At 37.8% G+C, this 21,655-nt stretch overlaps 1 protein-coding gene across 2 annotated transcripts; it reads right to left on the bottom strand.

The window, feature by feature from the left end:
* Window positions 1-318: 318 nt before the first annotated feature.
* LOC133662169 (low-density lipoprotein receptor-related protein 3-like) lies at window positions 319-21,550 on the bottom strand. 2 transcript variants are annotated; one of them, XM_062065914.1, is made up of 7 exons: window positions 21,358-21,550; window positions 12,741-12,879; window positions 12,465-12,676; window positions 8,381-8,997; window positions 4,256-4,728; window positions 1,383-1,515; window positions 319-1,316 (listed from the first exon to the last, which is right to left on the bottom strand). In XM_062065914.1, exons 1-7 carry the CDS (start codon window positions 21,434-21,436, stop codon window positions 660-662), a joined length of 2,310 nt encoding a protein of 769 aa, XP_061921898.1. In that variant the 5' UTR covers window positions 21,437-21,550; the 3' UTR covers window positions 319-659. The 2 variants fall into 2 exon arrangements, with proteins under 2 accessions (XP_061921898.1, XP_061921908.1); XM_062065924.1 differs by having other exon boundaries at window positions 12,741-12,876.
* Window positions 21,551-21,655: the final 105 nt, after the last annotated feature.

The following is a 21,655-nucleotide window of genomic DNA, read 5'->3' as shown; positions in this document are numbered from 1 at the left end:
GTATAATCATATTTAAAATTAAATACCTGTATTAATTCTATTTTTTTAGAAATAAAAAAATAAAAAATTTAAATTAAAAAAAAAGTGTGACTTATTTTTAACACTTTTTGGAATCTGTAATCATTTTTGTGTTGTTGTTTTTTTTTAAACTGTTTGCCCAAAAAATAATAATAAATCAAAATGAATGTTGTTACGAATCACTGACCTTTTTAAGGCTCCGATTACTTTGCATCAAAATATTACCATTTCATTTATTTTTCAAAGAAAATATTGATTATTTTGTTTGTTTGCCATAAAAAACACAAAGTTTTATATGGCAAAAAAAGGCAGAGAACAAACAAAAAAAAACTAAACATAAAAATAATGATAATAAAAATGTTTAGTTGACGGATAGATCTGTAGTTGATCAAGAGAGTTAGGAAAAAATTAAAATAAATACAAATTGATGATATTCGGCGTTGAAAAAGCGTTCCAGCAAGCAAATGGCAGCGATTGGGCGTGATGGCGCTGGTAAATGGCGAGGCAACTCTTGACTTGTGTGTTTATGGCTTGCCAGCGGGGCAAAATGGCGCCTGCTGTTCAAAGACTTGCTTGAACTTTGTGCCAGGATGTCAGGGGGGCGGGGCTTCAAGGACACTTTGGGCGCCAGAGAGCGTGCGTCAACATGGCGTGCTCGCCTTCCTCCGCCTCCTCTTCTCCTCCCCGCCTCCCGTCTCCTCGCCTTCCGGAGACGTGGCCGACGAAGACGACGACTCGCCGGGCGACCTCCCCAGGGGGTGGCGCGGGGAGTCGGCGGCGCCGGAGAGCGGTCCGAGAGGCGAGTAGCGCCTGAGGGAGACCCCCTTGAGGTTGACGGCCAGATCCAGAACCAGTTTTCTGGAAGAGCGCGGCGCGGTGAGGAGAGGGGGCTGTCCTGGACCGTCACTCGGACCGGGGGGAGAAGGTTCCGGAGGGGACGGCGCCGCCCCTTCGGGACTGTCCTGTGATTGGTAGGAGAGCGGAGAGGCGGGGCTCTCCGGCGTGTGCCCGTGTATGTCCACGCCGGCCGAGCAGTCCCACGCCGCCTCCGTGCCGACGTCCCCGCCCCGGACCCCTCGCCCCCCTGCCGTTCGGTAGCTGTGCAGCCCCAGGGTGACGTGTGCGGCGCCGGCGGGGGGGTCCAGCAGAGGGGCGTGGCCTCTGGCTTGGCGGAACATGCGACTCCACGCGTTGGCGAAGCGGCGCCGCGAGGACGAGGAGGAGGAGGAGGCGCGGCGGGTGGTGTGGCGTCTGATCTGTCGGCTCATGGCCAGGCGCAGGTTCTGCAAGACCGAGGCCTGCCGGGGGGGGGGGGGACAAAAACCATGAGGGTCTTTCCTGTTGGCTGAGATTCAGTTCTTTACCTGGGTGGGGTTGTAAGGCGGGAAATCGTCCACGGGCGGGATGAGACCCTGCGCGATGAGCTGCCCGTACGAGGGCGGAGCCTCCCGCTGCACAAACTCCGCCTCCATGCGAGTCATCTGAGTCTCAAAAGCTCTACAAGGGGGGGGGGTGAAACAAGAGGAGAAAAAAATATTGACTGTGGCCACTAGGTGGTGCAGCAACAAGTTATGAAACTTCAAAATGTACTAATCTCTTGTCCATCAACAATTTCAGTGTGATTTATGCTGTATTGCTTCCCTGCACTGCATTGGACTGTTTTGTGGCTAAAAGAGACACTTCTTTTACAGCCCCCTAATTGGTTCCTTCTTTTGTGGTTGATGCTGTATTACTGCCTTTTCTATGTTGAACCAAAGCATTCCTGTTCACAATCTGGTTTTTTTTGCTCGTCCTCCACCCTCCTAAAAACGGGGCACTTCGCCCCAACCCCTCCTCCAGCTATAAAAGTCTGGAAGTTTCTTTGTCTCTCTCTCTCTCTTTTTCTTCCCTCTTAGCAACGTAGACTTACTTCTCTGTAACCGGACGTCGTTTGAGATCTCAAATATTTATCAAATAAGAAAAATGCTCAAACAGGATTTTCTCTTTCAGTTCATCATCAAAACTTTGCCGCCAAGCTCCGCCCACACCCCGCGGTGAAAAGTAACACGCTTCTAAATTAATCGCCACCTTACCGTCTAGTTAGTACATCAGGTTACATTTTGGTAGAAACTTTTATATTTTAAAATATTTATTAAAAAAAAAAGAAAAAAAGTGATGCAACCAAAAAAAAAAAAGGTTTACAAACCCCCAAAAAATGTTATACAATTTTTTTTTTACAAAATGGATTAAAAAAAAAAAAATTACTTCAAACAAAAAAGTTTTTTGTTGCAAAAACCTTTATTTTGATGCAATTTTTTTTTTATTACAACTTAACTTCAATCTTGTGGCCATATATGGTTGTGCCCACTGACTACTTCCTCCATAACACTTTTGGAGGAAAAATAGTAAAAAATAGTTGGGGATGGGCGATACTGACCAATAAAATGGCTTCTAAAAAAAAAGTGTATATATATATATATATTAAAACATATATATGTGTTTTAATGTATATATGAAATATAATATATATACATGTATTAATGTGTATGTATTTATGCAACTAATAACTCATTTGATAATCGATTAATCTGTCAATTATTACTTCGATTAATCGATTGATAATCGGATAAAAGAGACAAACTACATTTCTATCCTTTCCAGTATTTTATTGGGAAAAAAAACAGCATACTGGCACCATACTTATTTTGATTATTGTTTCTCAGCTGTTTGTACATGTTGCAGTTTATAAATAAAGGTTTATTTAAAAAAAAAAAAAGTTTAGTAGCCTCTGCGCATGCGCATAGCATAGATCCAACAAATCGATGACTAAATTAATCGCCAACTATTTTTATAATCGATTTTAATCGATTAGTTGTTGCAGCCCTAATGTTAATATGTATAATTATGTATATATGTATGTTAACATTATATATATATATATATATATATATATATATATATATATATATATATATATATATATATATATATATATATATATATATATATATATGCTAACATACACATATACATACATATGTACATACATACACATCAATACATGTATATTATATGATAATAAATAATAATTGGGGTGGGCGATACTGACCAATAAAATGACTTCTGAAAAAAAAAAGTATATATATATATATATATATATATATATATATATATATATATATATATATATATATATATATATATATATATATATATATATATATATATATATATATATATATATATATGTATACATTAAAACATATATATATGTGTTTTAATGTATATATGTGTATATATGTATGTTAATATATGTATATATATGTATAGTATATGATATATATAATATATATATGTATTAATGTATATGTATTTATGTATGTTAACATATATATGTATGTATATATGTATGTTAACACACATATATATATATATATATATATATATATATACATATATATATATATATATATATATATATATATATATATATACACACATATATATATATATATATATATATATATATATATATATATATATATATATATATATATATATATATATATATATATATATATATATATATATATATATATATATATATATATATATATATATATACAGTATATATGTTAACATACATACATACATATAACTCAATACATATATATTATATAATAATAAATAATAATAAACGTGTAACAAACTGACACACCGGTGGCGGGTGCTGACATTTTTAACCCTCTGGGAGGGCGTGTCTTGTTTACCAAACTTGGACGCCAAGCCCCGCCCACAAACTGTGCTCAAAACTCACATTCTTTGCAACTTATCGCCGCCCATCCCTCCAATACACACGGTGTCATTTTGCCGGTGATCTGGCAAATTCCCTAGGAGGAGTTTGTTCCGGAACATCCATCCATCCATTTTCTACCGCTTGTCCCTTTCGGGGTCACGGGGCGTGCTGGAGCCTATCTCAGCTGCATTCGGGCGGCAGGCAGGGTACACCCTGGACATGTCGCCACCTCATTGCAGGTATTAAAAATAATTAATAAAAATAAGGTTTTTTAAGCCTTTTTAAAAAAGCATTCACAGTCTGCGGTTCCCTCAGGTGGTCAGGGAGAGCATTCAAAAATAGTGAAAAATGGCACCTAATGTGTGTTTATATCCGGGGGGGCCGCGACCAAGACCCTTACAAGTCGTACTTTTGCAACCGGAAACACAAGCTTGCAACACCGAGGAAGTATCAGAATACTACCTGTACTCCCGACTCCGGAGCGTGTGCAGTTTGAGGGCGCAGCCGAGCGCGATGACCAGCAGCAGGCTGCAGACTAAGCTCCCGATCAGAGCGGCCGTGATCACCTTCCTGGGCACCGCCGTCAGGCAGTCCCTCTCGTCGCTCCCGTCCAGGCAGTCCTCCTGCCCGTCGCAGCGCCAGGTCTCGAAGATGCACAGGTTGGTCCCGCAGTGGAAGTTCCCGGGCTGGCAGTCGTAGCAGTTCCTCTCGTCCGAGCCGTCGGGGCACCTCTTCTGGTTGTTGCATCGCTCCGCCGGCGAGTAGCAGGCGCCCGTGTCGCCGCCGCAAGGGAAGTCGCCATCCGGGCACATGGGGCAGGACTCCTCGTCGCGCCCCGACGGGCAGTGCCAGTAGCCGTCGCAGCGCTGCGGTTCCGAGTAGCAACCCTGGTCGCTGCCGCAAGGACGCTCGCCCGGAAAGCAGTAACCCTTCACCTTCACGGGGGGAGGACAGATATTTGCCATCATTCTCCTGCTCTATGTAGGACTATGTTAGTTCTATGAACTAAGTTAGCATGTTGACAAGTAGTGACCGCTAACAACAGAAAACTAACCTTAGGGTATTCAATCAATAACACCTGGACTGTTTGGTTTGTCTATTGTCGTTTGGTCTCTCATCCAAGTAGACTTCATCAGATCTAGTCTTAGACTTAGATTGGTCACATCAAGCCTTTGACTTAGATCGGTCACATCTAGTCTTAGACTTAGACTGGTCACATCTAGTCTTAGACTTAGATTGGTCACATCTAGTCTTAGACTTAGATTGGTCACATCTAGTTTTAGACTTAGATCGGTCTCATCTAGTCTTAGACTTAGATTGGTCACATCTTGTCTTAGACTTAGATTGGTCACATCTTGTCTTAGACTTAGATTGGTCACATCTTGTCTTAGACTTAGATTGGTCACATCTAGTCTTAGACTTAGATTGGTCACATCTAGTCTTAGACTTAGATTGGTCACATCTAGTTTTAGACTTAGATCGGTCTCATCTAGTCTTAGACTTAGATCGGTCACATCTAGTCTTAGACTTAGATCGGTCACATCTAGTCTTAGACTGTATGGTTTGTCTTCGAAGACATTTCACTCTCATCCAAGTAGACTTCATCAGTTTATGATCATAGACTTAGATTGGTCACATCTAGTCTTAGACTTAGATTGGTCACATCTAGTCTTAGACTTTGATTGGTCACATCTAGTCGTAAACTTAGATTGGTCACATCTAGTCTTAGACTTAGATTGGTCACATCTAGTCTTAGACTTAGATTGGTCACATCTAGTCTTAGACTTAGATCAATCACATCTAGTCTTAGACTTAGATTGGTCACATCTAGTCTTAGACTTCGATTGGTCACATCTAGTCTTAGACTTAGATTGGACACATCTAGTCTTAGACTTCGATTGGTCACATCTAGTCTTAGACTGGTCACATCCAGTCTGACTTAGACTGGTCACATCTAGTCTTACACTTAGATTGGTCACATCTAGTCTTAGACTTAGATCGGTCACATCTAGTCTTAGACTTAGATCAATCACATCTAGTCTTAAACTTAGATCGGTCACATCTAGTCTTAGACTTAGATTGGTCACATCTAGTCTTAGACTTAGATTGGTCACATCTAGTCTTAGACTTAGATCAATCACATCTAGTCTTAGACTTAGATTGGTCACATCTAGTCTTAGACTTCGATTGGTCACATCTAGTCTTAGACTTAGATTGGACACATCTAGTCTTAGACTTAGATTGGTCACATCTAGTCTTAGACTGGTCACATCCAGTCTGACTTAGACTGGTCACATCTAGTCTTACACTTAGATTGGTCACATCTAGTCTTAGACTTAGATCGGTCACATCTAGTCTTAGACTTAGATCGGTCATATCTAGTCTTAGACTGGTCACATCCAGTCTGACTTAGACTGGTCACATCTAGTCTTACACTTAGATTGGTCACATCTAGTCTTAGACTTAGATCGGTCACATCTAGTCTTAGACTTAGATCGGTCATATCTAGTCTTAGACTGTATGGTTTGTCTTAGAAGACATTTCACTCTGTGGATAATGCATATGTTTAAGAGTTATTTCTTTATTCATAATCATGTTTGAATCAGCTCATATTTTTCCATGTATACTCTGTATACCAGTTTCTCTTTGTCTTCAGATTGCCTGTTTAGACAGGGTCGTAAACCATCAGGAATGTGAACACAACCCCCAAGTCTCTCTTCTTATCAGTGTTGAGAGGAGGGGGGAGGGGGGGGGGGAGATGGGGGCTTTCTTTGTGTGAAAAGAGTTGCTTTTTCCTTTGGAATGCCAGATCAACTTGGGCTACGCATTTGTATGCGTTGTTCGAGGCTGGTCTCTATTCTCAAATATTTGACAATAAATTACAAAATACCTATTCTGTGCTTGGTGGTACCTTTGAGTTCAGTTATATGTCATCTAAGGAACTTGGGACTGACCAGCGTTTTACATCCCACTTGGAGGAACATCTGGTCAAACGCAACAACTCTCATCCAAGTAGACTTCATGAGATCATGATCATAGACTTAGATTGGTCACATCTAGTCTTAGACTTAGATTGGTCACATCTAGTCTTAGACTTTGATTGGTCACATCTAGTCTTAGACTTAGATCGGTCACATCTAGTCTTAGACTTAGATTGGTCACATCTAGTCTTAGACTTAGATTGGTCACATCAAGCCTTTGACTTAGATCGGTCACATCTAGTCTTAGACATAGATTGGTCACATCTAGTCTTAGACTTAGATTAGTCACATCAAGGTATCGACTTGGATCTGTCACATCAAGTCTTCGACTTAGATCAGTCACATCTAGTCTTAGACTTAGATTGGTCACATCTAGTCTTAGACTTAGATCAATCACATCCAGTCTTAGACTTAGATTGGTCACATCTAGTCTTAGACTTTGATTGGTCACATCTAGTCTTAGACTTAGATTGGTCAGATCTAGTCTTAGACTTAGATTGGTCACATCTAGTCTTAGACTTCAATTTATCACATCTAGTCTTAGACTTAGATTGGTCACATCTAGTCTTAGACTTAGATTGGTCACATCTAGTCTTAGACTTAAATCGGTCACATCTAGTCTTAGACTTAGATCGGTCACATCTAGTCTTAGACTTAGATCGGTCACAGCTAGTCTTAGACTTAGATCAGTCAGATCTAGTCTTCAACTTTGATCTGTCACATCTAGTCTTAGACTTAGATCGGTCACATCTAGTCTTAGACTTAGATTGGTCACATCTAGTCTTAGACTTAGATCTGTCACATCTAGTCTTAGACTTAGATTGGTCACATCTAGTTTTAGACTTAGGTTGGTCAAATATTCTCTTAAGTTAAAGTACCAATGATTGTCACACACACACACACACTAGGTGTGGTGAAATTTGTCCTCTGCATTTGACCCATCCCCTTGTTCACCCCCTGGGAGGTGAGGGGTGCAGTGGGCAGCAGCGGTGCCGCGCCTGGGAATAATTGTTGGTGATTTAACCCCCAATACCAACCCTTGATGCTGAGTGTTAAGCAGGAAGGTAATGGGTCCCATTTTTATAGTCTTTGGTATGACTCGGCCGGGGTCTAAACTCACAACCTACCGATCTCAGGGTGGACACTCTAACCACTAGGCCACTGAGTAGGTCTTAGACCTAGATTGGTCACGTCTAGTCTTAGACTTAGATTATCAGATCTAGTCCTAGACTTAGATTGGTCACATCTAGTCCTAGACTTAGATTGGTAGACTATGTGTGACCAATCTAGTCTAAAACTTAAATTGGTAGACTATATCTGATCAATCTAAGTTTAAGACTACATCTGGCCAATCTGAGTCTAAGACTAGATCTGACCAATATAAGTCTAAAACTCGATGTGACCGATCTAAGTCTAAAACAGTATTTTCTTGTTTTCCAATCAGCACGAATGAGCTTTAGTTGGTTTCCATAAACAAGGACTATGGTCTGGTAAAAAATAGCAGTTCTAATGGGAGTCAATGGGGCCCAAAAAGGTCCTAGGAGAAGGAGTGTATACATTTGGGGTCCTCGGGGTGCAGTAGGGTCAAGGAAGAAGGCCGGGTCACCTGGTAAGTGGCGTTGAAGCCTCGTCCGGGGCTGCGAGGCTTGGCCAGGTACAACACGCTCATCTGTCCCCGGCTGGACTCCAGCAAGGCGGGCCGGCGGTTGTTGTGATAGGACAGCACCTGCAGGAGGTGTTCGGCGCGGTGCAGGAGGCCGTCGTACACGTGCAGCGAGTCCCCGGGTCCCAGCTGCAGGTCCAGCTGCAGCACGATGGGCTTGGGGTCCTGCGTGTCCAACAGCCAGGAGCACCTCAGCTCCGCCGCCTCGCTCCGGTTGGCCCGGAAGAAGTCCGGGGAGGCGAAGGAGCCGTAGAAGTTCCCCAGCCGTTTGCCGCAGGCGTCGTCGGGGCAGCCCCGCTCGTCTGAGCCGTCGGGGCAGTCGCGGACTTTGTCGCAGCGCAGGACGGCGGGCAGGCAGCGGGTGGACTGCGGCGCCGTGCAGGCCAGGGCACCGGGGGGGCAGAGGCCGGGCCGGGCCTCGGTGGGGGGCGGCGAGCAGCTGCGTTCGTCGGAGGCGTCGCCGCACTCGTCCTGGCCGTTGCACTTCCAGGAGTGAGGAAGACATTTGCCGTTCCCACACAGGAACTCATCTGACTGGCAGCTGCTCTGACCCAGGTGACCTGAACACACCACAACATCAAACCTAATATATCTAACCCAGGTGACCTGAACACACCAGGACATCAAACCTAATATCATATCTGACCCAGGTGACCTGAACACACCAGGACATCAAACCTAATATATCTAACCCAGGTGACCTGAACACACCAGGACATCAAACCTAATATATCTAACCCAGGTGACCTGAACACACCAGGACATCAAACCTAATATCATATCTGACCCAGGTGACCTGAACACACCAGGACATCAAACCTAATATATCTAACCCAGGTGACCTGAACACACCAGGACATCAAACCTAATATCATATCTGACCCAGGTGACCTGAACACACCAGGACATCAAACCTAATATATCTAACCCAGGTGACCTGAACACACCAGGACATCAAACCTAATATCATATCTGACCCAGGTGACCTGCACACACCAGGACATCAAACCTAATAGCTTCGCTAACTTCCTAGTAGCCAAGCTAACTTCCTGGTAGCTTAGCTAACTTCCTGGTTGTGTAGCTAACTTCCTGGTAGCTTAGCTAACTTCCTGGTTGTGTAGCTAACTTCCTGGTAGCTTAGCTAACTTCCTTGTAACCCAACTTTCTGGTAGCTTAACTAACTTCCTGGTAGCTTAGCTAACTTCCTGATGGCCCAACTAACTTCCTGGTAGCTTAGCTAACTTCCTGGCTGCTTAGCTAACTTCCTTATAGTTTAGCTAACTTCCTAGTAGCCTAGCTAACTTCCTGGTTGGGTAGCTAACTTCCTGGTTGTGTAGCTAACTTCCTGGTAGCCCAACTAACTTCCTGGTAGCTTAGCTAACTTCCTGGTTGTGTAGCTAACTTCCTGGTAGCCCAACTAACTTTCTGGTAGCTTAACTAACTTCCTGGTTGGGTAGCTAACTTCCTTATAGTTTAGCTAACTTCCTGGTTGTGTAGCTAACTTACTGGCTGCTTAGCTAACTTCCTTATAGTTTAGCTAACTTCCTGGAAGCCTGGCTAATTTCCTGGTAGCTTAGCTAACTTCCTAGTAGCCTAGCTAACTTCCTGGTTGCTTAGCCAACTTCCTGGTAGCCCAACTAACTTCCTGGTAGCTTAGCTAACTTCTTGGCTGCTTAGCTAACTTCCTTAAGTTTAGCTAACTTCCTAGTAGCCTAGCTAACTTCCTGGTTGTATAGCTAACTTCCTGGTTGTGTAGCTAACTTCCTGGTAGCCCAACTAACTTTCTGGTAGCTTAACTAACTTCCTGGTAGCTTAGCTAACTTCCTGGTAGCCCAACTAACTTGCTGGTAGCTTAGCTAACATCCTGGCTGCTTAGCTAACTTCCTTATAGTTTAGCTAACTTCCTAGAAGCCTAGCTAACTTCCTGGTTGTGTAGCTAACTTCCTGGTAGCCCAACTAACTTCCTGGTAGCTTAGCTAACTTCCTGGTAGCCCAACTAACTTTCTGGTAGCTTAACTAACTTCCTGGTTGGGTAGCTAACTTCCTTATAGTTTAGCTAACTTCCTGGTTGTGTAGCTAACTTACTGGCTGCTTAGCTAACTTCCTTATAGTTTAGCTAACTTCCTGAAAGCCTGGCTAATTTCCTGGTAGCTTAGCTAACTTAATAGTAGCCTAGCTAACTTCCTGGTTGCTTAGCCAACTTCCTGGTAGCCCAACTAACTTCCTGGTAGCTTAGCTAACTTCTTTGCTGCTTAGCTAACTTCCTTATAGTTTAGCTAACTTCCTGGAAGCCTGGCTAATTTCCTGGTAGCTCAACCAACTTCCTAATAGCCCAGCTAACTTCCTGGTTGTGTAGCTAACTTCCTGGCTGCTCAGCTAACGTCCTTGTAGCTCAGCTAACTTCCTGGTAGCTTAGCTAACGTCTTGGTAACATCGCTAACTCCCTTGTAGCCTGACTCACTTCCTGGTAGTTTGGCCAACTTCCTAGTTGCCTGGCTAACTTATTGGTAACCTAACTAACGCCCTTGTAGCATGGCGCACTTTCTGGTAGCCTGGCTATCTTCCTGGTAGCTTAGCTAACTTCCTCCTAGCCCAACTAACTTCCCGGAAACTTAGCTAACTATAGCCTGGCTATCTTCCTGGAAGCTTAGCTAACTTCCTCGTAGCCCAACTAACTTCCCGGAAACTTAGCTAACTTCCTGGTAGACTAACTAACTTCCTGGTAGTCTAGCTAATTTCCTGGTTGTGTAACTAACTTTCTGGTAGCCTAGTTAACTTCCTGGTAGCTTAGCTAACTTCCTGGTAGTCCAACTAACTTCCTGGTAGCTTAACTAACTTCCTGGTTGTGTAGCTAAATTCCTTATAGTTTAGCTAACTTCCTGGTAGCCTAGCTAACTTTACTGGTTGTGTAGCTTACTTCCTGGCTACTCAGCTAACTTCCTTGTAGCTTAGCTAACTTCCTTATAGCCTGGCTCACTTTCGCCTAGCTAACTTCCTGGTACCTTAGCTAACTTCCTGGTAGCTTAACTAACTTCCTGGCTGCTTAGCTAACTTCCTTATAGTTTAGCTAACTTCCTGGTTGTGTAGCTAACTTCCTGGCTGCTAAGCTAACTTCCTTGTAGCTTAGCCAACTTCCTGGTAGCCTAGCTAACTTTATTGGTTGTGTAGCTAACTTCCTGGCTACTCAGTTAAATTCCTTGTAGTTTAGCTAACTTCCTGGTAGCTTAGCCAAATTCCTGGTGGTGTAGCTAACTTCCTGGCTACTCAGTTAAATTCCTTGTAGCTTAGCTAACTTCCTGGTAGCTTAGCCAACTTCCTGGTAGCCTACCTAACTTCCTGGTTGTGTAGCTAACTTCCTGGCTGCTAAGCTAACTTCCTTGTAGCTTAGCCAACTTCCTGGTAGCCTACCTAACTTTACTGGTTGTGTAGCTAACTTCCTGGCTACTCAGTTAAATTCCTTGTAGCTTAGCTAACTTCCTGGTAGCTTAGCCAACTTCCTGGTGGCGTAGCTAACTTCCTGGCTACTCAGCTAAATTCCTTGTAGCTTAGCTAACTTCCTGGTAGCTTAGCTAACTTCCTGGTAGCCTACCTAACTTTACTGGTTGTGTAGCTAACTTCCTGGCTACTCAGTTGAATTCCTTGTAGCTTAGCTAACTTCCTGGGAGCTTAGCCAACTTCCTGGTGGTGTAGCTAACTTCCTGGTGGTGTAGCTAACTTCCTGGCTACTCAGCTAAATTTCTTGTAGCTTAGCTAACTTCCTGGTAGCTTAGCCAACTTCCTGGTAGCCTACCTAACTTCCTGGTGGTGTAGCTAACTTCCTGGCTATTCAGCTAAATTCCTTGTAGCTTAGCTAACTTCCTGGTTGCTTAGCTAACTTCCTGGTAGCCCTGATAACTCTCTAGTTGCCTGGCTAAGTTCTTGTAACAAAAACAATGTCAACATGGTATCAGGAAGGACACCCCCGTATCGACGTTGACCTTGGAGCTACGTCGGGAAGACGTGAAGGTACGTTAGCACGTTAGCTCACCTTTGATGTAGGACAGGTGGAAACCCTGAGCTAGTCCTGAACTGTTGGCCTGGGAGTGAAAGAACAACCACACGCGCCCCCTGCTGGAGATGAAGGGCGGCGGCCTGCTGGATCCACAGAGTCTGGACTCGGCCCGCCACACCGTGGAGGTGACCAGCAGCCAGTCTCCGTCCTCGCAGCTCCCGGACTGTCCCACGTCAAACACCCGGAAACTGTTCGGCGGGACCAGGAGCGTTTAGAGCGGGCACAGAGCAGGTGTGACGCAGGTGTGCTCACCTGATGGTGAGGACCTCCCCGTGGCCCCCCTGGATGTGCCAGCTGCAGTTGGCGCCCGGCGGGTAGTTGACAGGCCAGGAGGGACTGTAGATCACACCCCTGCGCTCCGTGTGCACCTCCACCCGCTCACCACACCCTGCTGGACGTGCACACACACTGCAGCGTCAAGTCTTCTGATAACTTCCTGGTAGTCCAGATAACTTCCTGGTAGTCCAGCTAACTTCCTGGTAGTCCAGATAACTTCTTGGTAGTCCTGATAACTTCTTGGTAGCCCAGCTAACTCCCTGGTAGTCCAGCTAACTTCCTGGTAGCTTAGCTAACTTCCTGGTACTCCAGCTAACTTCCTGGTAGTCCAGCTAACTTCTTGGTAGTCCAGCTAACTTCCTGGTAGTCCAGCTAACTCCCTGGTAGTCCAGCTAACTTCCTGGTAGTCCAGATAACTTCTTGGTAGTCCTGATAACTTCCTGGTAGTCCAGCTAACTTCCTGGTAGTCCAGCTAACTTCTTGGTAGTCCAGATAACTTCTTGGTTGTCCTGATAACTTCCTGGTAGTCCAGCTAACTTCCTGGTAGTCCAGCTAACTTCTTGGTAGCCCAGCTAACTTCCTGGTAGCCCAGCTAACTCCCTGGTAGTCCAGCCAACTTCCTGGTAGCTTAGCTAACTTCCTGGTACTCCAGCTAACTTCCTGGTAGTCCAGCTAACTTCTTGGTAGTCCAGCTAACTTCCTGGTAGTCCAGCTAACTTCCTGGTAGTCCAGATAACTTCCTGTTAGTCCAGCTAACTTCTTGGTAGTCCAGCTAACTTCCTGGTAGTCCAGCTAACTTCTTGGTAGCCCAGCTAACTTCCTGGTAGCCCATCTAACTCCCTGGTAGTCCAGCTAACTTCCTGGTAGCTTAGCTAACTTCCTGGTAGTCCAGCTAACTTCTTGGTAGTCCAGATAACTTCTTGGTAGTCCAGCTAACTTCCTGGTAGCTTCTTTATAGTCAAGCTTACTTCCTGGTAGTCCAGCTAACTTCTTGGTAGTCCAGCTAACTTCCTGGTAGTCCAGCTAATTTCCTGGTAGTCCAGATAACTTCTTGGTAGTCCAGATAACTTCTTGGTAGTCCAGATAACTTCCTGGTAGTCCAGCTAACTTCTTGGTAGTCCAGCTAACTTCCTGGTAGTCCAGCTAACTTCTTGGTAGTGCAGCTAACTCCCTGGTAGTCCAGCTAACTTCCTGGTAGCTTAGCTAACTTCCTGGTAGTCCAGATAACTTCTTGGGAGTCCAGCTAACTTCCTGGTAGTCCAGCTAACTTCCTGGTAGTCCAGATAACTTATTGGTAGTCCAGATAACTTCCTGGTAGTCCAGATAACTTCCTGGTAGTCCAGCTAACTTCTTAGTAGTCCAGCTAACTTCCTGGTAGTCCAGCTAACTTCCTGGTAGATTAGCTAACTTCCTGGTAGTCCAGCTAACTTCTTGGTAGTCCAGCTAACTTCCTGGTAGTCCAGATATCTTACTGGTAGTCCAGCTAACTTTTTGGTAGTCCAGCTAACTTCCTGGTAGTCCAGATAACTTCTTGGTAGTCCAGCTAACTTCCTGGTAGTCCAGCTAACTTCCTGGTAGTCCAGATAACTTATTGGTAGTCCAGCTAACTTCCTGGTAGTCCAGATAACTTCCTGGTAGTCCAGCTAACTTCTTAGTAGCCTAACTAACTTCCTGGTAGCATGACTAACTCCCTGGTATCTTAGCTAACTTCCTGGTAGTCCAGCTAACTTCTGGGTAGTCCAGCTAACTTCCTGGTAGTCCAGATAACTTCTTGGTAGTCCAGCTAACTTCCTGGTAGTTTAACTAACTTCTTGGTAGTCCAGCTAACTTCTTGGTAGCCTAACTAACTTCCTGGTAGCATGACTAACTCCCTGGTATCTTAGCTAACTTCCTGCTAGCCTGGCTGACGTCCCGGTAGCCTAGCTAACTTCCTATTAATCTAGCTAACTTCCAGAGAGCCTAGTAAACTTCCAGGTAGCTTAGCTAACGTCCCGATAGCCTAGATAACTTCCTCGTAACCCGGCTAACTGCCTAGTAGCCTGGTCAACTTCCTGGTAGCTGAGCTAACTTCCCGGTAGCCTAGCTAACTTCTAGGTAGCCAGGCTAAAATCCCAGTCGCCTAGCTAACTTCCTTGTAACCTAGCTGACTTCCCAGGAGCCTAGCTAAATTCCTGGTAGCTTAGCTAGCTTTTCTAGTACATTGCTAACTTTGTGGTGGCCTAGCTAACTTCCTAGTAGCTTTGCTAACTTCCTGGTAGACTAGCTAACTTCCTAGTAGTCTTGTTAACTTCCTGGTTTGTTGTGTTTTTCACATTTGCAGCATTTTTCTTTTTCTTTAGACTTTTTTGTGTGTGTGTCTGGTTTTGGATCATCAGCGTTTGGACGTGGCGGAGAAAAACAAATTGTGACAAGACTTGAGGAAGAATAATAAGCAACAGGCAAAGAGGGAGTTGCACCTGCTGCCACGGCAACAGCATCACTTGTTGTTGCCATGGTGTTGCCCTGGGGAACAACATTGGCACACGGAGGACACGGCAAGCGAGACAGGTAGAAATATCAAAAATAAAAATAAATCATTTAGATTAGATACGAATAAATAAAATTAATGAACCACAAATTAATATTTATTTATGAGAACTTTATTTATTGTTTATCTATGCATTTTATAATGATTTACTTGCTGGTGTATTTAGAAAAGGAGTAGGATTCCTCCTACTCCTTTTCGGACATGCTGTAATGAAAAACTGGAAATAAGTGATGTGTCATATTGTAATTGTACGCATGTTCCAAATAAATAAACAAAATAACCATCTTTAAATAATCAAGATGTTAAGAATAAATACTGGAGTAGATTAATAAGATTAAGTAAACACACAATTCACAAATAAATGGTGGATGAATAAAATGAGAAAATGTTATAAATTGAATATAAATAATAAAAAATATATATAATTCAGTAAAAAAGTAAATTTTTATAAAAATGACCGGACATTTCTAATATAAGGCAAATAAACCATGTAATAATAGCAATAACCCACCTCACAAATAAATGGTGGATGAATAAAACATGGAAAATAAAAAAAATCCATGAACATTTTTTTTATAAATTTAATATAAATAAATAAAAAATATATATAATACAGTAAAAAAGTAAATTTTTATAAAAATGACCGGACATTTGTAATATAAGGCAAATAAACCATGTAATAATAGCAATAACCCAGTTCACAAATAAATGGTGGATGAATAAAACATGGAAAATAAAAAAATCCATGAAAAAAATGTTATAAATTTAATATAAATAAATAAAATATATATATAATACAGTAAAAAAGTAAATTTTTATAAAAATGACCGGACATTTTTAATATAAGGCAAATAAACCATGTAATAATAGCAATAACCCAGTTCACAAATAAATGGTGGATGAATAAAACATGGAAAATAAAAAAATCCATGACATTTTTTTTTTATAAATTTAATATAAATAAATAAAAAATATATATAATACAGTAAAAAAGTAAATTTTTATAAAAATGACCAGAAATTTTAAATATAAGGCAAATAAACCATGTAATAATAGCAATAACCCAGTTCACAAATAAATGGTGGATGAATAAAACATGGAAAATAAAAAAATCCATGACATTTTTAAAAAAAATAAATTTAATATAAATAAATAAAAAATATATATAATACAGTAAAAAAGTACATTTTTATAAAAATGACCGGACATTTTTAATATAAGGCAAATAAACCATGTAATAATAGCAATAACCCAGTTCACAAATAAATGGTGGATGAATAAAACATGGTAAATAAAAAAAATCCATGAAATGTTTTTAAATAAATTTAATATAAATAAATAAAAAATATATATAATACAGTAAAAAAGTAAATTTTTATAAAAATGACCGGACATTTTTAATATAAGGCAAATAAACCATGTAATAATAGCAATAACCCAGTTCACAAATAAATGGTGGATGAATAAAACATGGAAAATAAAAAAATCCATGAATTTTTTTTAAATAAATTTAATATAAATAAATAAAAAATATATATAATACAGTAAAAAAGTAATTTTTTATAAAAATGACCGGACATTTTTAATATAAGGCAAATAAACCATGTAATAATAGCAATAACCCAGTTCACAAATAAATGGTGGATGAATAAAACATGGAAAATAAAAAAATCCATGAATTTTTTTAAATAAATTGAATATAAATAAATAAAAAATATACATAATACAGTAAAAAAGTAAATTTTTATAAAAATGACCGGACATTTTAAATATAAGGCAAATAAACCATGTAATAATAGCAATAACCCAGTTCACAAATAAATGGTGGATGAATAAAACATGGAAAATAAAAAAATCCATGAAAAAAATGTTATAAATGTAATATAAATAAATAAAAAATATATATAATACAGTAAAAAAGTAAATTTTTATAAAAATGACCGGACATTTTTAATATAAGGCAAATAAACCATATAATAATAGCAATAACCCACCTCACAAATAAATGGTGGATGAATAAAACATGGAAAATAAAAAAATCCATGAAAAAAATGTTATAAATTTAATATAAATAAATAAAAAATATATATAATACAGTAAAAAAAGTACATTTTTATAAAAATGACCGGACATTTTTAATATAAGGCAAATAAACCATGTAATAATAGCAATAACCCAGTTCACAAATAAATGGTGGATGAATAAAACATGGAAAATAAAAAAATCCATGAATTTTTTAAAATAAATTTAATATAAATAAATAAAAAATATATATAATACAGTAAAAAAGTAAATTTTTATAAAAATGACCGGACATTTTTAATATAAGGCAAATAAACCATGTAATAATAGCAATAACCCAGTTCACAAATAAATGGTGGATGAATAAAACATGGAAAATAAAAAAATCTATGAAAAAAATGTTATAAATCTAATATAAATTTAAAAAATATATATATAATACAGTAAAAAAGTAAATTTTTATAAAAATGACCGGACATTTTTAATATAAGGCAAATAAACCATGTAATAATAGCAATAACCCACCTCACAAATAAATGGTGGATGAATAAAACATGGAAAATAAAAAAAATCCATGAAATTGTTTTTAATAAATTTAATATAAAAAAATAAAAAAATATATATAATACAGTAAAAAAGTACATTTTTATAAAAATGACCGGACATTTTTAATATAAGGCAAATAAACCATGTAATAATAGCAATAACCCAGTTCACAAATAAATGGTGGATGAATAAAACATGGAAAATAAAAAAATCCATGAAATTTTTTTTATAAATGTAATATCAATAAATAAAAAATATATATAATACAGTAAAAAAGTAAATTTTTATAAAAATGACCGGACATTTTTAATATAAGGCAAATAAACCAAGTAATAATAGCAATAACCCAGTTCACAAATAAATGGTGGATGAATAAAACATGGAAAATAAAAAAAAATCCATGAAATTTTTTAAAATAAATTTAATATAAATAAATAAAAAATATATATAATACAGTAAAAAAGTAAATTTTTATAAAAATGACAGGACATTTTTAATATAAGGCAAATAAACCATGTAATAATAGCAATAACCCAGTTCACAAATAAATGGTGGATGAATAAAACATGGAAAATAAAAAAATCCATGACATTTTTTTTTTAAATAAATTTAATATAAATAAATAAAAAATATATATAATACAGTAAAAAAGTAAATTTTTATAAAAATGACCGGACATTTTTAATATAAGGCAAATAAACCATGTAATAATAGCAATAACCCAGTTCACAAATAAATGGTGGATGAATAAAACATGGAAAATAAAAAAATCCATGAATTTTTTTTTTTATAAATTTAATATAAATAAATAAAAAATATATATAATACAGTAAAAAAGTAAATTTTTATAAAAATGACCGGAAATTTTAAATATAAGGCAAATAAACGATGTAATAATAGCAATAACCCAGTTCACAAATAAATGGTGGATGAATAAAACATGGAAAATAAAAAAATCCATGAAATTTTTTTTTATAAATTTCATATAAAAAAATAAAAAATATATATAATACAGTAAAAAAGTAAACTTTTATAAAAATGACCGGAAATTTTTAATATAAGGCAAATAAACCATGTAATAATAGCAATAACCCAGTTCACAAATAAATGGTGGATGAATAAAACATGGAAAATAAAAAAATCCATGAATTTTTTTTTTTATAAATTTAATATAAATAAATAAAAAATATATATAATACAGTAAAAAAGTAAATTTTTATAAAAATGACCGGAAATTTTAAATATAAGGCAAATAAACCATGTAATAATAGCAATAACCCAGTTCACAAATAAATGGTGGATGAATAAAACATGGAAAATAAAAAAATCCATGAAATTTTTTTTTAATAAATTTCATATAAAAAAATAAAAAATATATATAATACAGTAAAAAAGTAAACTTTTATAAAAATGACCGGACATTTTTAATATAAGGCAAATAAACCATGTAATAATAGCAATAACCCAGTTCACAAATAAATGGTGGATGAATAAAACATGGAAAATAAAAAAATCTATGAAAAAAATGTTATAAATCTAATATAAATAAAAAAAATATATATATAATACAGTAAAAAAGTAAATTTTTATAAAAATGACCGGACATTTTTAATATAAGGCAAATAAACCATGTAATAATAGCAATAACCCACCTCACAAATAAATGGTGGATGAATAAAACATGGAAAATAAAAAAATCCATGAATTTTTTTTTAAATAAATTTTGTATAAATAAATGAAAAATATATATAATACAGTAAAAAAGTAAATTTTTATAAAAATGACCGGACATTTTTAATATAAGGCAAATAAACCATGTAATAATAGCAATAACCCAGTTCACAAATAAATGGTGGATGAATAAAACATGGAAAATAAAAAAAATCCATGAAATTGTTTTTATAAATTTAATATAAATAAATAAAAAATATATATAATACAGTAAAAAAGTAAATTTTTATAAAAATGACCGGACATTTTTAATATAAGGCAAATAAACCATGTAATAATAGCAATAACCCACCTCACAAATAAATGGTGGATGAATAAAACATGGAAAATAAAAAAATCCATGAATTTTTTTTTTTATAAATTTAGTATAAATAAATGAAAAATATATATAATACAGTAAAAAAGTAAATTTTTATAAAAATGACCGGACATTTTTAATATAAGGCAAATAAACCATGTAATAATAGCAATAACCCAGTTCACAAATAAATGGTGGATGAATAAAACATGGAAAATAAAAAAAATCCATGAAATTGTTTTTATAAATTTAATATAAATAAATAAAAAATATATATAATACAGTAAAAAAGTAAATTTTTATAAAAATGACCGGACATTTTTAATATAAGGCAAATAAACCATGTAATAATAGCAATAACCCACCTCAAAAATAAATGGTGGATGAATAAAACATGGAAAATAAAAAAATCCATGAATTTTTTAAAATAAATTTAATATAAATAAATAAAAAATATATATAATACAGTAAAAAAGTAAATTTTTATAAAAATGACCGGACATTTTTAATATAAGGCAAACAAACCATGTAATAATAGCAATAAAGCAGGAGTGAATATTTAATAATGAACAGAAATTAAATAGTTTGGAATAATATGTTGTGTGATGACGTAATCATTAAGTAAATAAATAAGTTTTGGAATTCAAAGAGAAGCAGGAATGATTGCAAACTTTAAACACACACTTGTATGTATATATTTATATATATAGATTATTTTTTACTTTTACACTACTTTTTAACTCGTTTTTTGTTCCATATTTATAGCGTCAAAATACATATTATATTTATCAAAAAAAAAAAAAAAAAAAAAAAATATATATATATATATATATATATATATATATATATATATATATATATATATATATATATATATAATAATAATATATATATATATATATATATATATATATATATATATATATATATATATATATATATATATATATATATATATGTATATTTATAAATACATTTATTGACACATATATTTATTTATACATACTGTATATATACGTATGTATTTATAAGTGATGGTAACACTAGAGGGGGAGGTGTGTGTGTGTGTGTGTGTGTGTGTGTGTGTGTGTGTGTGTGTGTGTGTGTGTGTGTGTGAGAGAGAGGCTGCAGTGATGTAATGCTGATAGCAGCATCACTGTGGTGAAAGGGCATCCATGTTTCCACACACAGTCTGATCATTTAGCCACCACAGATCAATACAAAAAAGATGACGAGAGGCGATGACGTCATCAACACCAAGCTGGCATTCCAGTGACACAACAGGAATGTGTCATTTTCTCGCACACGTGAAATGTTATTTATTTATATTTTTTATTATCAAACATGCATTATCAGTTAATAAAACATGCATTATTGTTAAAAATAAACATGCATTATTGTTAAATAAACATGCATGGTTGTTTCCGAACAATGACACCGCCATGACTGCAAGCTTTTGTCCGCCTCACCTGCACGCAGCGCGGCGGGGCAGAGCCGCAGCAGCACCCCCGCCAGCAGCACCAGCAGCCGCCGCGCCGTCGCCGCCATGCTCGGCCGGCAGTCGGAGCCCCTATCGCGGACACGACCTCCGCGCGCCCCCCGGTGTGGCTTCCATCTATTCCCAGCGGTAAAAAGGCATTGTGTCCTTTGCGAGACACACACGTCAACAGCAGCAGCGGGACGACAGCCATAACAAGAGAGCAACACTTCCGGTGGGACTCTTCACAATAAGAAACAGGAAATGTATACTAAGTAGAAATCGCTCGG

The sequence above is a fragment of the Entelurus aequoreus genome, linkage group LG02 (genome assembly GCF_033978785.1).
Source record: "Entelurus aequoreus isolate RoL-2023_Sb linkage group LG02, RoL_Eaeq_v1.1, whole genome shotgun sequence".
Taxonomy (NCBI): domain Eukaryota; kingdom Metazoa; phylum Chordata; class Actinopteri; order Syngnathiformes; family Syngnathidae; genus Entelurus; species Entelurus aequoreus.
The sequence above is the reverse complement of the archived record's forward strand: the minus strand, read 5'-3'. Positions and strand labels throughout refer to the sequence as shown.

Excerpts from the sequence above, each read along its gene's own strand:
- LOC133662169 (XM_062065914.1), bottom strand. The coding sequence starts at position 21,436 with ATGGCGGCGACGGCGCGGCGGCTGCTGGTGCTGCTGGCGGGGGTGCTG. Across the intron at positions 4,729-8,380 it reads GCTTCAACGCCACTTACCAG|GTGAAGGGTTACTGCTTTCC; the intron begins GTGACCCGGCCT and ends CCCCCCGTGAAG. Across the intron at positions 1,516-4,255 it reads CTCCGGAGTCGGGAGTACAG|AGCTTTTGAGACTCAGATGA; the intron begins GTAGTATTCTGA and ends CCCCCCTTGTAG.